The 13983-nt window shown below is 64.5% G+C and overlaps 1 protein-coding gene across 3 annotated transcripts; it reads right to left on the bottom strand.

The window, feature by feature from the left end:
- Window positions 1-251: 251 nt before the first annotated feature.
- On the bottom strand, window positions 252-12698 carry LOC111141631 (solute carrier organic anion transporter family member 4A1). 3 transcript variants are annotated; one of them, XM_022494352.1, is made up of 11 exons: window positions 11493-12698; window positions 10909-10999; window positions 10143-10264; window positions 9674-9785; window positions 6154-6308; window positions 5298-5493; window positions 4159-4324; window positions 3890-4062; window positions 3585-3649; window positions 3066-3214; window positions 252-1340 (listed from the first exon to the last, which is right to left on the bottom strand). In XM_022494352.1, exons 1-11 carry the CDS (start codon window positions 12520-12522, stop codon window positions 1176-1178), a joined length of 2424 nt encoding a protein of 807 aa, XP_022350060.1. In that variant the 5' UTR covers window positions 12523-12698; the 3' UTR covers window positions 252-1175. The 3 variants fall into 3 exon arrangements, with proteins under 3 accessions (XP_022350060.1, XP_022350059.1, XP_022350058.1); XM_022494351.1 differs by lacking the exon at window positions 252-1340 and having other exon boundaries at window positions 1792-3214; XM_022494350.1 differs by lacking the exons at window positions 252-1340; window positions 3066-3214 and having other exon boundaries at window positions 3590-3919; window positions 11493-12582.
- Window positions 12699-13983: the final 1285 nt, after the last annotated feature.

Genomic DNA, 13983 nt, shown 5'->3' on the forward strand with positions numbered 1-13983 from the left:
TGAGGACTCAGGCCCACCCACCGGGGGCTGTACTCTGGAGGGAGGGGACTCTGGGGTCATGGTGAGGGAGGGGAGATGCCCACCCAGGCGAGCTCGGGGCCCGGAAGCGCTCATTTGGGGCCAGCTTCCCTCGGACTTGGAGAGCACGACTCACAGAAACCCACAGGAAACACATATAAAACCACCGAACTCTGCAAATTCATGGAAACAAAACATATTGGACCGAGAGATAGGTTTTAAATATTAAAATATATTTATACACACATCATTTTAACTGAGGACATCCACCAACAGACACCGCGCGAAGTCCCATGTGACCTGCGGCCACGTTCCCATGAGCCTGCCGAGTGCGCCGCTGGGGTCAGAAACAAACCCCGCACGTGGGCTGATGGCAAACACGGGTCCGCGAACGTCTGCTTTTGCACCGAGCTCCCGTCCCGCTGCCGCTCTGAGGACGGGAGGGGAGCAGGCTGGACACCCCGAGAAGGCGGCTCCCGTGGGCCCGCGCCCCTGCGGATGGCCTCACACCTGTACCCCATTCTCAGGAGGAACCGGGACGTCAGGCCCGGCGGGCTGGCAGGGTGTCATGGACAGAAGCCGCTGGGAAGCACGGCCGGCGCTCAGCCCCGCGGCGGGGCCAGAGCGTTCTTTCATCCAGTGCTTTCGATGGAGCCACACATAAGGCCCGTGTGCGCGGGGAAGGTGGGGGTTGGGGGGGTGCTCCCCAGGCTCCGGGACAGGACGGTGACCTCCGGGAGCCACACCCAGGCCTGCAGGCCGCTTTGCATCTTCTAGAAGGAACAGCTCAGGTAAGATTGCATAGATGGTTCTGATGTGTCCGGGGAAATTCAGTGGCATGTGGCTGTGTCCTTCACGGGGCGGGAAGTGGGAAGGGAATAGCTGCTGGGCCTTGTCCTTCCTGAGCTGGAGGGACCGTCACCCTGGTCCCCTGGGTCCGGGCCGGAGGTGTGCCATTCTCCATGTGCCCTGCTTGCTCTCTCCCTGGTGTCTGTGACTCACAAGCGTCCGCCACCAGCTCAGGACCCTTGGAATCCAATGGGAGGTTTCTGGGGGGTCCTCAGAACGGAAGAGGACCAACCGGTGAGGGGCCAGCCCTTCTGGGGAGAAATCTGACAGCATTCTTGGGAAGTGCCCGTGGGTGGAGGGGTGGGCCGTCAGACGTTGCTCTGCAGCCGCGGGGCCGAGCGGGCACCCTGGAGGTCCATGGGGCTATCCAAGGCCGAGGACGGGCTGGGCAGAGAAGCTGCCAGGCCATCGGGAGACTCCGAGGGGGACTTGTACAAGAGGCAGGCGGTGGTGAAGAACAGGAAACCCAGCACCTGCGGGGAGAGGAGGAGCTCGCTGGACCGCACCAGAGCGGCCCACCCCGCCCTAGCCCCGGGGACCCCGTCTGATGAGAGCACCCTGCTTCCCTGCAGAACCCTTGTGAGGACCCCAATGCTCGTCGTGAGGGAACGAAAACACCATTTGACTAAAAGCAGGACCCAGAGAAGGTGGAGGGCTTCATGGGCTGAACGGTGCCCCAGCAGAGACGCCCCAGCCCCGATCCTCAGAACCTGCCGCTGGAAACAGGTCTTCGCAGATGTCCCTTCAGTTAAGGATCTTGAGATGAAATCACTCTGGGTTTGGGGTGTGTCCACCTGGCATGCCAGGTGCCCTTATAGGAACAAGGAGACACACAACGAGAAGGCCACGTGACCCGGGGGGCGGGCAGAGAAGACGCAGCCCAGATCACTCCCCCACCTCCACCCGCCCCCCGCCGCCGCCCCAGCAGAGCTCGCTGAGGGAACGGACCCCGCCCCCGTGGGTGTGGGGCCTCTGACCTCTAGAGCCAAGGAAACAGTAAATATTTGCAGTTTTCAGCCCCGGGTTTGTGGCCCTCGCTCAGCGTTGCTGAGGCTGCTTTACCAGGCCCCAGGCGCACGGAGCTCACGGCCCTGCAGGGCTCCCACGCGGAGGGCACTGGGCGCAGGTACACGCGTGCGTTTTAACGTGTAAATGCCGGTTTCAGTGGGAACGCCCATGCTGCTTGCTGGAGTGTCACTCAGCCTGACAGGCCTGAAGCCGCTTCCACTTTGGGATGGTGACCGGCTGGGACGCATGAACCTGTCTGCTCCTCCGGCTGAAACTACCCCAGATGTTCCGAGCGCTCCCAGCCCTCGTGCCGACGCCCAGGCGTGGTTGTCTGGGTGGGTGGACGTCCCAGGTCTGGCCCGCTGCTCTGGGCAGAGGGACCACAGGGCACAGAAGCAAGGAGCAGCCCCCTGAACCGGGTGTGACTTCACAGCTGACCAGTGCTGACCTCCAGAGCTGCACAAACCCTGCTCACACCCGGCGACATCAACCCAGGGGCCCGAGGAGCCTCCAGCATCCTCGAGGCCCTTGAAGAAAAGCTCGAGGCAAGAGCACCCTGGAGCACCCCTCCCCCCACAGAAGGAAATCAAAACGCCCTTACGGACTGGCCTGAGCATTTCCCGTTAGTTTGAAGGTTTTGGGCCTTTTCCACCAATCGGGCAAAATTCAAACTATTAATAATACACTTGTCCCCAGGCATCGTGAGCCAAGGGTCCCAGCAGGAGTTTCTCCTAACGGGGTCGAGCTGAGGAGAGGGACAGCAGCCTAAGGCCCAGGAAGGCTAGACGAAGAGGGAGCCGCTCCTGGACGGACCCAGCAGGCCGCCCCTGCCGAGCCGGGAACAGGCCTGCCAGAATGCACTCACGCAACGAGCTGGCTTTCATTTCTGCAGAGCCGCAGCTGACCGGAGCCCCAGGGCTGCCCGCCAAGCTGTGGGGTGAAGGCCGGACAGTGGGGCCGGGGAGTGTCCCCAGCAGCAGGGCTTGGTGGCCCCGACCACGACTGCTCTAACTTGGAAAGGACCCTGCTCCTGGACACAAGCCCGGCAGGGTCGAGCAGGGGCTCTGAGCTGCGGGAAGGCCCCCGTGGGGCGCCTGGACCCCTGAGCTAGCTGGAGAAGACACTCGGCCTCCTGGATCGGACTCTGGAGCTCCCTCGGGGCCGCGCGGGCCAGCTGCCGCCTCTCTCACCTTGTACACCAGCCCAGTGATGAGCATGTAGCGGCTCATGGCCGAGTTCTGGTACACGAAGCAGGAGCCTTGCTGCCCACACTGGTCCTGCCAGAGCAGGCACGCCTTGTCAATCACCCAGCCGAAGGCGATGGGCCCTGGGATGCCCCCTGCAAAGAGAGGCCCGTCAGTCCCGGGCATGTGCTGGGCAGGCAGGGCAGGCGGGCCGCGCTGAGATCCCGACTGTGTGGGTTCTCAGAAAGGGGGCCTCGGTCTTCAGTGATCTCAGGGGTGCAAAGTGGGCTTCAAAGCTCCCTTCTGGGGGGCCTCTGATGCCCTGTGTGCTAAGGAGAAGCCACCCTCTGGGCAAATCAATGTCCATGGGTCCCTCTAGTGGACTGTTAGGGAATGGCGTCCTTCGCTCACTGGGCAAAGGCCACCTGGGATGCACACCAGCCAGGTGAGGAGACACATGGTGGGTGCCCTTGTGCAGTGAACACACCGTGCAACTGTACCACTCCACAACGCAGTGCACAGTACCTAGAGTTCTAACCACAATCCACTGGATTCCCAGTGCAAAGGATCTCTGCCGGTCACAGACACACCTGAAACGGAAGACAGCAGCATCAGCACTCAGCGGAGGGTGGCGGTGTACCATGTCACACCCCCACGCCTGCAGCCAGGTCCTGGCCCAGCCCCCGGCTGCCTCACTGCCTCCCGGGGTGGGAAGCCCGGCACAGAGGCAGCTCGCGCTCGCGGGGGCCCCGCACGTACCCTGCGGGATCTGCAGATCGTGCTGCAAGGGAAGGTTCTGGATCAGAGAGAAACCCAGGCCCAGGGCTTACCGTAGCGTTGCCGTCAGTGCAGGGATGCTGCTGAGGAATGTAAAGATAATTACAGCGAATATGAAAACCAGAAGGAGGGGCTTTCTCTGACAAGTTGAAGTGCATTTCCCTGCAGTAGCATGGCCAGAACCAGAGGAAAACTCCTGAGGGACGCAGCTACAGCCTCGGTATGCCTGGGGAGCGCAGCAATAGCGCGGGTTACCGGAGGGAGGGGCAGGGGCCCTCCCGGAGCGCGGCGCCCTCGGCTGGCGGACAGCAGCCGGACTCACCTTCCGGCCGTCCGCGCCGGGCGCCGCCTCTCCAGGGCAGCCCGCGTGGCAGGGGGAGTAGTAGGTGAGGCCGTTGGAGCCGCACACGGGGCTGTAGTGCTCGGGGCGACAGGCGCACGGGGCGTTGCAGGCGGCCGTCAGCTCCAGGCGGCCTTCGGGCAGGGGGCTGCGGGCGGGAGACAAGGCGGCGGTGGGATGGGGGCTGGCACTGGAGGCGGGCGGGGGGGTGTCCCGCCTCAGGACTCGGCCGGCAGCCACATGGGCTCCAGCCCAGGAAGGCGCTTCCCACACGCGGCATCGCTGGGAACGCTCACGCCACACGCGCCACGCCCCGTTCTGCTGCGACTCCCCGGCCGCTGCGCGTCCCTGACTCGGTCGCAGCAGAGGCAGTGTGTGCCCGGGGCTCGGAACACAAACACCGCGAGAGAACCCAGGCCAAAGCCCTCCGCTGTGGCGCCAGCCCCCCAGGCCGCAGCCGCATGTTTGCACAGATAGGGGTGTGCACACACAGCAGCGATCACGGACGCACACGTTTTCCTCTTTTCCACTCAAATAGGAAACACCATCCGGCCGTCTGGTCCTTCCTGCCCTCGGGCACTGTAAGCTGCCGCCAGCCGCAGGCCCAGCTCCCGCCCCCTCCCATGGTGGCAGAGCCCTCGTGGGGGGCCACGGCGGTGGAGCCGGTCCCTCTCCACCAGCCCCGTGAGAGGACCGTCCCACCACGGCACGCTTGCGCTCTGCGTGACCTGTCCACTCTGCAGGAAACCCCGGGAGGAGCCCGCCCAGCCCACGGCAGGCCGTCCACACCTGCTTTTGCTCTTCCCCAAGGGCCACCGAAGGGCTGTTGCTCTCACATCCCTATGACGGGGGACACATGAGAGCCGACCCTGGGCCACTTTCCGTGTGCACACGTGGAGGGGAGCTGGGCAATCACAGTCTCACTTTCCAGACCAGAACACTGGGCTCAGGGCTTCTTAAGGGCTGACGCTGGGCTGTCTCTGAGTGACCGTGAGCCGATGTCTTGCTGCTGTGACCCTCTCCAAACAGTGACCAACTGCCAACCCCACCTTCCCCATCCCTCACGGCCACTGGTGCCCCCAACAGGCCCCCCCCAACCCCCAGTGCCGCCCGGCCCTGACCTGCCGTTGTAGTTGGCCGTCACGCCCGCCATGGGCGTGCTGGGGCACTGGACGAAGAACACGAAGGTGGCCAGCAGGCTGGTCAGGGTGCAGAGCGCACACAGCTTGACGACGCCCGCACCGCGGAGCCTGCACTTGTTCACAAGGAAGCCGCCCAGAAACGTCCCACCGCCGCCTGCTGGCACCACCAGGTACCCTGCCAGAAAGGGGGGCTCAGCGTGGTCCTGGGGGTCAGGACGGGGCCGGCAACCACTGGCTCTTCTTGTCCCCAGGCTACGGGCGGGGAGACAGAGGCCCAGATCTGTCCGTCCGTCCATGCAGCAGCCGCTGGATGGGGGCCGCTGGGGGAGCTTTGGTCCTGGGACCCCCAGGAAGGACACCCGGCCACCTGGAGGCGGAAGGACGCAGGGGCAGGGCAGCCCCCAGGACAGCGTGTTTCCTGGCCCACCCAGGCTCACGGGCATGGCCAAGCCCGAGCGTCCAGCTCTTCAGGGGGGCACCACTGCCTAAACCCTTTCTGCAGTGAGCCAGGGACGATGAAGGCTCAGGCCCTGGGGGGAGCACAGACAAGCTGCCCCCCCCCAACTAGAGCAGATCCCCTCCAGGAGGGTCTGCCGAGAGAACTGGCCGGCACGTTGCAGTCGGCACTCCCACCTCTCGGGAAGGACCATCGGGTCCACGTGACAACACCGCTGACCGGTCCACTCCTGCTCCCGGGGCGTTCCCTGCAGGACCACAGGCCCCACGAGCCCTCACGCTAGAGCTGGACTTCCCAAAGATACTCCAAAGACCCCTCCCCCATCTGAGAACTCACGAAAAGGCAGAGGACCCTCCAAGATGCCACAAGTGTTCTCACCAAACAAGGTGGCGGCTTCTGAGGCACTCAGGCTAAGCTGGGACTCCAGGAACTTGGGGCCAAAGGTGGACATGCCGGCGACAAGCGTGGCCTCGGTGGCCCCAGCCAGACACAGCAGGACGAATGCAGGGTTTTTCAGGAGGAGCCAGATGGAGCTGGATGGGGAAGAGAGAAGAGACAGAGGGTCAAAGTGGGCCAGAGCAGGGTGTGTGGAAGTACTGTTCCCGGGGGCCGTGGTCCCATCCACCTGAGTATAGAGAGGCCCTGGGTCTGAGAGGGGAGTGGAGTGGGCTGTGAGCTGTGGCCACTCTGCATCCATCCCAGAGAAACTGAGAGAGGGCGTGAGGCTGGGCTTTGGCTGGTGAGGAACGGGCTCTAGGAAACAGAGCTGCTAAACTGGGGAAGAGCCTTATCAGTGCTCTCCCCCTCCAGTGCGGGGAGACCCTGAGTGCATGCTTCAGTCACCTGCGGCGCAGCTGTGACGACCCTGGCAGATGGCCTGAACCAGGAGCCGGGGGCTGGGGGAGGTGCCGTCCCACGTCCAGGACTCGCCAGGCCCCCACGGAAAGGGAATGGGCACCGGAGGGTGGGGCCCCTTCCCAACTACCAGCCCTGGAGAAGGGGGGACAGAGGGGCCATCCAAGGAGGCTCTGGGTGGACATGGCCGGTCCCCCTGTTCCTCTTGGTGCATACTTGGTGGGGGCGGTATTGTCGGGTCCCGAGGGAGGATCTTGGCATTGCCCCTCCGGACCTGGCCCACTGATTCCCCAGGGAAGCTGGCCTCGCTCCCTCGCTGTGGACAGGGAGTGGGACCCCTGCATGGCCCTGGGGGACGACACTTGGCCTCAGGTCTCACTGTGGCCAACTCTGTGAGTGTCAGGTGTGAGCTCTTGCTGCTGTACCCCCATGTCCCCGCCGAAGGACGGGCTGGGCACCGAGGCCTGCCCCACACTGCCTGGCCTTGGGATGGACACCAAGTTTCTTTGAGGTCCACTTGCTCTAGCTAAACTGGGGTTCTGCATCTTGTTGGGGTTCAGGCCTAGCAGGGCCTGAGTGTGCTGATCACTGTCGAGGAAATGTCAAGAATGGCACAGAACGGGGCGCCTGGAGGGATCAGTGGGTTAAAGCCTCTGCCTTCGGCTCTGGTCATGATCCCGGGGTCCTAGGATCGAGCCCCACATCGGGGGTCCCTGCTCGGCGGGGAGCCTGCTTCCTCCTCTCTCTCTCTGCCTACTTGTGATCTCCACATGTCAAATAAATAAATAAAATCTTAAAAAAAAAAATGGCACAGAACAAGAGAGACTCCTTACAGAATCTTTCATCTGAGCGGAAAACATGGAAATCCCAGCCGTGGAGGCCGGAAGTAATGACGTTCAGCCTCTGTGGGGGGCCCTCCCACCTGCCTGTCCCGACTCCCCGAGCTGTCCCCAGCCATCTGGCCACTGGGCAGCAGGTGCCTGGACTAGGGCCCCAAGGCGTTTGCGGGTACGGTTGTCCCTGACCCCGGGGCTGGTCTCTCTGGAGCCCCCAGTCCTGGCAGGCCGGGCCGTCTCACTCCTGCACCGAGGGAAAAGCAGATCGTGGCCATAAAGGACACCATCCGACTGCGGCTGGGGGCGGCTCTGAGAGGCTGCCCTGGGCTGAAATTCTCAAACCTGCAGCTCAGCGCTGTTCTCTGAAGAGAGCAGGTGCCAGTGCTGTCCTCGGGAGCCCCAGCCCCAGAGACTCAGCTTCCAGGGGTGCCTCTGGTCACCCCTGTGCCAGCCGGGAGATGGGCGCTCTCATCTCAGTGCACCTGTCACAGCAGCTGCAAACACCTTTGCGCTCAAACTCTCTTTTTAGGACGCAGGCCGACAGTAAACTGGACGTCGGAACCTGAAGCCGTGATTAGCCTTTGCATGGAGGCCTGGAGCAGCGGCCAGGAGGGAGTTAAGGACAGACACTCCCCTGGGCCCGGCATCTCACACGGGGCGGTGCTCACACTCACCCCGGCGCCATCCCCCACCCTGGTTCTCAGCAAAATTGATTTTCAGGCTTGAAGACTGATAACAGTTCTCTTCTGTTTGGCACTTGGGTCCCACGTCCAGGAAGGGAAGGAGATGCCCCCAGAGTGGGTGCCGGGGGACAGGGGCTTGCTGGGTTCTGCACCTGACCCGGCCCCGGACCTCGTCCGCTGGGCTCTTAGGTGCGGGGGATGCCCTGGGTTGGGCTGGTCCCCTCCCCGGGCCTTGCTCAGACCCACCCAGGCTTTGGGGTGCTCAGCTGGGCTCGAGGAGGAGGCCACTCCCGCCTGTGGCGTGCACACGTCTGCGTCTCTTCATCCTGTGAAGCTAACAGGATGTCTTACCAATAGCTGGTTTGGGGAGCTAAGCCTGGGCACAAACCTCTCGGCCGCCATCCCTGGGGCTGCTGACCCACTGGGGCCCCAGCGCCGGGTGCAGGGAATAGAGGTTCTGCTCCGGTGCAGGCAGACTGGCTGGGCTGGCCCCACACAGACGGTCTCATACCCCTGGCCCCTGCGGCCCTGGGCCAGCTCAGCCTGCTCTGGGGTGCCCTCAGGAGTGGGCAACACTATGGTGGTCTCACACGAAGTGGGAAGCTGGAGAGCCAAGCCCTAAATGGGTCAGGGGCCACCCCCGCGACCCGTAGCAGGACAGCCCTGTTTCCTCTGCATGAGGGAAGCAAAGCAGCGGACAGCAGACAGCGTGGGGCCCTCCCCGGAGGCCACCTTTGATCCTGATACCCCTTCACATCACCATGGCAAACACAGGCAAAGGGGACTCATTCCCGCCACTAAGAGCCCCCAGCCCCCTGAGGCTGGTTAGACACAGCCGTTCCTGAGCTCAGGCCCCGGAGTCCTGGAGGGGCAGGCAGCACGCAGTGACCCTGAGGACCCAGGCTGGCCACCGTCCAGGGGTTCCTTTCCCACCCGCGGGAGAGGCCTGCTGCAGAATGCCTGGGCCCGTGAAGAGGGGTGCTGGGCAGGCAGGAGCCGCCGACCCGCATCTCTCTTTGACCAGAGCAGGCCAGGGATCTTCCATCCCGACTGTATGTGCGGACCGCAAAGCCGGGCCAGGTCACACACAAGGAGGAAGGGAGAAGCACAGGAGGGCAGGGGCCGGTGCAGGGCCATGAGGGCAGAGCCCAGGACCAATCCTGTCCTCCCAGGGTCCTCAGCGACCTTGAGGCACAGGGGGGCATGAGCCTGGAGCCCAGCAAGTGACACTTCCTGAATGGTCAGAGAACACAGAGGAGGGAGGAGCTGGTGCTCCCACAGGACCAGCCCTGGGAGGAGGGCTCCGGCTGCTGCTCCCTAGTCTCTCCGTTTTGGGGCAGAGACCTGAAGTGCCCCGGGTCATGCAGGAGTTTTAGGATCTGTGCGCTGACCACGTGGCCCTGGATGGTTCACACGGACTCTCCTAGCTTGGGCTCAAGATGTGGCAGGTGCAGACCTCCCCAAGGGTCCTCAGGACACGGGACACAGGTGAGAGGCACACACCACACCCCGTAAGGGACTTACAGAGGCAGATCTCTGATGGTTTTCCCGAAGTCAGGGTTGCTGGCAGCCTTGTGGCCGCTGTCCTTCAACTGCTGTGTTTCAGACACTCTCATGACCAGGTAGCGTTGGGAGCCTGGAAGGACAGAGAGATCAGTGGGAGTCAGAGACCGAGGGCGAGGCTTGAAGCCCCTCCCCACTCCCAGGTCTGGGAAGGTCCCCTGGATGAAGGGTGCAGGGACAGATGTGGTACGGGGCTGCAGCATGGTGACCGCTGACCTGCTGGCCGAGAGGAGAGAGGTGGGAGAGAACCAGCAGCAGGACACACCCCAGGACCAGGGGGAACAGAAGGAGCTTCTGACATGGAGAAGCCGCGGGGGGGTGGTGCCTGTGGCCAGTGGCACGGGCCAGGCCAGCCCTGCAGGATGGGGGCCCCGCCCAGACGGTCCCGGGTTCCCCGCCAGCCCAGAGGAGGAGGAGAGGGAGCACCCACCTGGCAGCTGCCGGGGGTAGCCGAGGATGGGGATGGCGGTGAGGAAGGCGGCGGCCCCCGCCCCCAGGAAGCCCACCCACCAGGCGCCGACCCACAGTGGGTTCTCGGTGGTCAGCTCCGTCCTGTGAGGAGAGGCACGTGGGGTCAGCGTCCCGTCCACGGCACTCAGGGCACCGGCGCCGGCCATCCTTCTGCACGCGGGTCCGTGAAAACCTAAGCCTCCAGGTGGGTGGCCGTGGGGTGTGGAGTGACTGGAACCCGCACCCCCCACCTGCCCTCCTCCAGCTGGCCGCTCCGGGCCTGTAATCGGTCTAATAAACGGGTCATCTAGTGAGTGCGGCGCCTTCCTGAGTCCCGTGAGCTGCTCGAGTGGCTCATCTTGCCCAAGGACGGGGTCGTGGAGCCAGGCCGGACGGAGGCTGCGGGCACCCGGCACCCGGCACCCGAGGCTGGTGTTGGCCGCGGGGGGTCTCCTACGGGCTCTGCACTGACTCTGGGAAGTCTATCAGAACTGGGTTGAATTTGGGGTGCCCGGTCGGCATCAGGGAGACCCCACGGGGAGGAGTCACCTGGCAGCTCAGAAGTCCACAGCCACCCCGCACTGGGCCTCAGAGAGACGGCTCCCGGTGTCGCCTGGCTCCGGGGAGCCGCGGACCCGCCACGCTGTCCCTGCCCCCAGGCCCCCAGTCCGCCAAAGACCAGGGAGGACCCTCGGCCCCCATGGCGCCGTGCTGTCCCGGGGGGCAGGCAGAGTCAGGACACTCACTGGCGGCCGATTTCGGTGTAAATATTCAGCAGGGCGCCTCCGATCAGGTAGCCGGCGGCTGGGCCGAGGATGGCGGCCGTGTAGAAGACGGCTGCGGAGAGAGGGAGAGCTGTGGAGGGGCCTCATCGTGCGGGCTGGGGGCTCCGCTCAGCGCCGCCAGTGCCCCATCGCAGTGACAGGACCCCGTGTCCCTGGGTCGGCACCGCTGAGCCGCTTGGAGGGACAGAGCCCGAAGTGAAAAGGAGGAGGCCGGAGTCGGCGGATGAGGTGTGGCCCGGCCCCGGGTGCCGGCCGGTCTCCCTCGAATGTCCCTGAGTGCCTGTCCTTGGCAAAGCCTGGCCTGGCAGGAGGGACTCGGGGACGTGGTGGGCACGTGGCCGAAACCCAGAAACCTTACTCCACGTAAACGTGGGGATCTTGGAAGGAGCGGGAGTCTTGGGCCCAGCTCCTGCGGACAGCAAGGGGCTGGCTGACCCCGGCCCCGGGGGAAGGCCCGCGCGCACCTGCGGCCTCACCCGTGACCACGCATGGCCAGCGAGGAGTGAGGACGTGCCTGCCCCGTGCCCCCCCGCAGCCGCACTCACCGATGTAGACCGGGGAGTAGCTGGACTTGACGTTCTCGTCCAGATAGGTGACGCCCAGCGTGTAGAGTGGCGTGGCGCCCACGCCGTGCAGGAACTGGCCCAGCATGAAGACCAGCCGGTATCCGGACAGGCCCGAGGCGCGGTCCCGGCACACCACACTGCGGTTGGCCTGGCACGTCCCCACGCCCTCGGCCATCTCGGCCTCGTAGGTGCCCGCTGTAAAGTGCGGCAGCGCGAACAGCAGCGAGCCGGCGCCCAGGACCAGCACGCCCCAGCCCAGCCATCGGGGCTTGTGTCCGCCGCCCCCGAAGTAGCTGACGAAGGTGAGGCACAGGCAGGCGGCCACGTCGTAGCAGCTGGCGATGAGGCCGCTCTGGTGGCTGTGCAGGTCGAAGCGGCGCTCGATGGAGGTGACCACGGTGTTGACGAAGCCGTTCACGGTCATGCCCTGCAGGAAGGCCGCCGCACACAGGAAGAGCAGGAAGCCGCGGGGCGTGTTGAAGGCCTGCAGGCACCTGGGAGCGAAGGCCCCCCAGCCGCACGCCACGCTCTGCGGCCTGGCCGCCACGTAGCACATCTCGGGGGGCGCCCGGGGGCCGTGCTTCTCAGCCTGTGGCGGGCACAGTGGCTGGCTGCAGGCGTCCAGGGGGCTGCGCATGGCAGGACCCAGGGTGCCGTGGCTCCGGGGTGAGCCGAGGGATGCCAGCCCGCTGGGGGGTCCGTGGCCGCACCCGCCATCCGCGGCTGAGGGTTGGCTTGGGAAGACCAGCTGAGGCTTGTCCCCCATCGAGTGCTGAGGCATCTCCACCTGGGGGGCGCAGGGGGCAGCTACAGAAACCTCCCGATGGTAGTCCAGTGGCTGGTTTGTTCTGCGAGAAGAGCTTCTGGTTAGAAAACTTATGTGGACGCTTGACCACACCAGCATCTCGGAGAGAACACGCCTCGTCCTGTGCCTGGTCCCTCGGGGCAGCCGGTGGCTCCGCTGCCCACTCCCCAGTCTCATGGGGCTGACCTTCTGCCCCACCTGCATCCAGGGCCACACCTCCCAGACCCACACACCTGAACAAGGCCACAGTCGATGCCCGTGTGGGCCCCAGGACCACCCTGACCCATCCAGTCCTCTGTGACCTCTGCTCGGTGGGTATGAGCTGTGCTCGATGCTCTGGAGGGACCGCCCTGGTGGACAGGGCCCCCAGCTGTCAGCCTCAGTTCCTCATTAAACTCACACGCTTCCAGCACTCGTTTTAGTCCAGAGTCTGGAGGGCAATGAGGGAAGGGGTGGCAGCAGGGTCGCGCCCCGCAGGAGGGTCGTTGCACTTGCTGCCACGGCAGGTTTTCAAGATGTCACTTCGAGACACGTGTGCGGCGACATGGCAAGTTAGGAAGAAAAGGTGCCTGTGCTCCCTCTGTCTGCCGCTCCCTACCCAGCCCCGTTCCGGGGGCCCTGCCTGGGCTGGGGTTGGGTAATCTTGCCTCCCGAGGCTCCCGGGGCCCTGTCAGAAAGCGCAGCACCGACGTGGGTACACGGCTGCCTCCGCACGTCCCAGGCAGCTGGTTCTCCCACCAGAAACCAAGCAGCAGCGCGCTCGCACGAGCGGTGGGAGAAGACATCCAACCTTCACTGTAGGCGGGCGGCTCCTGGGCCCTCTCCGCCGGGGTCTTCTGCAAAGCCCACCGTACTTCCCCCCGAGTGACCTCTGGTTATGGGCTGAGCTGTGTCCCCCTGGAGGAGACACTCTGGAGCTGTCAGCCATGAGAGTGCGGGGACACGGCGCCTTTGGAGAGGTGAAACCCATCAGCATGGGCCCTGATTTGCTGGGACTGAGGTCATAGAGAAAGGGGAGGCCTGGGCACAGGTGCTCGCACAGGTGGACAGCATGTGAGAACGCCGTCCACCAGCAAGGACAGAGCCTGGAGCAGGGGCTCCTGCCTGGCCACCCCTCCCCCTCAGGCATCCCGTTCCAGAGCTAGGATAGTCAAGGCCTGGAGTTTCAGCCACAGGTCTGTGGTCCTTTGTCTGGCAGCCCCAGGACTCTGACACACCCTTCCCCGTTTGCGTCGGGCCACTTCATGCTCAGAGGCTCCCAGCAGGTGTGAAGCCTGGCTTTGTCCAGAGCCTTTCTCCGGGAGCCGCGGAAACAGCACAGGCTTGAGCTCTGAGGTTTGGGGAGCAGCCCAAGGCAGGGACCCCATTGGTGGTGACTCAGGACCACGAAGTGTCCTCAGACCCAGGTTCGCCAGGCCAGCCCTGCCCCCACCGTGCACAGTCCAGGGTGTTGGGTGGACGCTGGCAGGGGCTCCTGCCGTCCCGTTCTGTCAGCAGAGGCTCCTTCCTGCAGCCTAGCAAAGCGCGGCTTTGTTGGGCCCTGGAGGGGCCTGGAGGGGGTCGAATGGTGGTCTCCCCAAAAGACAGGTGCACCCAGACACTCAGTGTGACCTTATTTGGAAGAAATGTCTTTGCTGATGTGATTAATGGGTTGAAATGAGGTCA

This window comes from Enhydra lutris, unplaced genomic scaffold, assembly GCF_002288905.1.
Source record: "Enhydra lutris kenyoni isolate GAN:26980312 unplaced genomic scaffold, ASM228890v2 scaffoldscaffold6, whole genome shotgun sequence".
Classification (NCBI taxonomy): Eukaryota; Metazoa; Chordata; class Mammalia; order Carnivora; family Mustelidae; genus Enhydra; species Enhydra lutris.